At 33.3% G+C, this 1,399-nt stretch overlaps 1 protein-coding gene across 1 annotated transcript in view; it reads left to right on the top strand.

Moving 5' to 3' along the window:
• The window catches only part of CHD1 (chromodomain helicase DNA binding protein 1), an 83,999-nt gene that overhangs the window by 59,334 nt on the left and 23,266 nt on the right, over positions 1–1,399 (top strand). Inside the window, exon 22 of the mRNA XM_030888925.2 lies at positions 307–483. Coding sequence (XP_030744785.1) covers positions 307–483 — 177 coding nt within the window. The remainder of the gene's footprint in view (positions 1–306; positions 484–1,399) is intronic.

Consider the following 1,399-nt stretch of genomic DNA (forward strand, 5'->3'; position numbering starts at 1 on the left):
ACTTTTTTGCTGTTTCTGTTTTGTTAGCTTCTTGGCCTATTTTTAGTAATAGTTTGGTAAGCTGAAGAGTAAATAAGAATCATCCTTGACAGAATTCTAAGAATTTATTTGATCTAGTCTACTTTAATATAATGAAGAAATGGACCTAGATGGTTTTGCAGTCATATTTGGTTTAGTCTAAGCTCAATATTTAGAGGGTATTTACATTTTAATGTCTTATTCCGACATACATTTTTTCCTAAAAAGAAAATAGTAATTGTAATGTTTAAAAATTCATGTTCTGTTAAAATTACTTAAATTCCTAAGGTTGCCAACTTTTCAAATATGGATGAGGATGACATTGAGTTGGAACCTGAAAGAAATTCAAAGAACTGGGAGGAAATCATTCCTGAAGATCAAAGGAGACGATTAGAAGAGGAAGAAAGGCAAAAAGAACTTGAAGAGATTTATATGCTCCCAAGAATGAGAAATTGTGCAAAGCAGGTAACTTTATTCACTTAAGGAATGATTTTCTGTTCTTATTCTTCGTAAGCGGTAAGGGTCTACACCTTTTTTTGTAATGTATTTGTCAGGTTCAATAATGACTTGGGAAATTCTCCCCTTTATATTTTGGGTGATAGTTTGTATTATTGTTAAGTGTTGTTGAGTCAGTTCGAACTCAGTAGTGACTTTAAGTACAACAAAAGTAATCACTGCTTGGTGCTTTACTATGTGTAGTCATTGACATATTTGAGCTCATTGGTTGCAATCACATCTTACTCATGATGTCCTCCAGAGATTGGTTCCTCCTGACAGCACAGCTAAGGTAATTTGAGATAAAGCCTCACCATCCTTCGTACCGAAGAACATTCTGCCAGTCCTTCCAAGACAGATTTGTCAGTTGCTTAAGATATCTGCAATATATTCTCCTTCAACTTCTTTTAGGAGACCATTTTTCAATGGTCATGTTCCATCTTGTACATACATGTCCGGCAATTGAAATATCATGACTTGGGTCCTTTATACCCTCTTCATTTTTGGTAAAGGTTAAAAAAAAAAAAAAAAAAGAAACCAAGCTACTGCTAAATTACAGATACCTCAAGTATCTTACCATCACCACACAAAATAAGGCCTGTAACAGAAGATTTGCCCAAAGCAATGTGTTGCTTGATTTCTTGAATGCTGCGTCCATTGGTGTTAATTGTGGAGCCCAGAAAGACGAAGCCTTTACAAGTTCAATCTTTTTCTTCACTTTTTTATTTTTTTTGGTATTCAAACCACTGGTTTTTATGATACATAAATCTTTTTTCTTTTTAAAAAAAATCATTATTGGGGGTTCAAAAAACTCATCAAAATCCATACATAAATTAATGTGTAAAGCACATTTTTACATTTGTTGCCATCATCATTCTCAAAACAT

Source organism: Echinops telfairi, unplaced genomic scaffold (genome assembly GCF_000313985.2).
Source record: "Echinops telfairi isolate 266 unplaced genomic scaffold, ASM31398v2 ScPeMD7_7469;HRSCAF=8507_1, whole genome shotgun sequence".
Classification (NCBI taxonomy): Eukaryota; Metazoa; Chordata; class Mammalia; order Afrosoricida; family Tenrecidae; genus Echinops; species Echinops telfairi.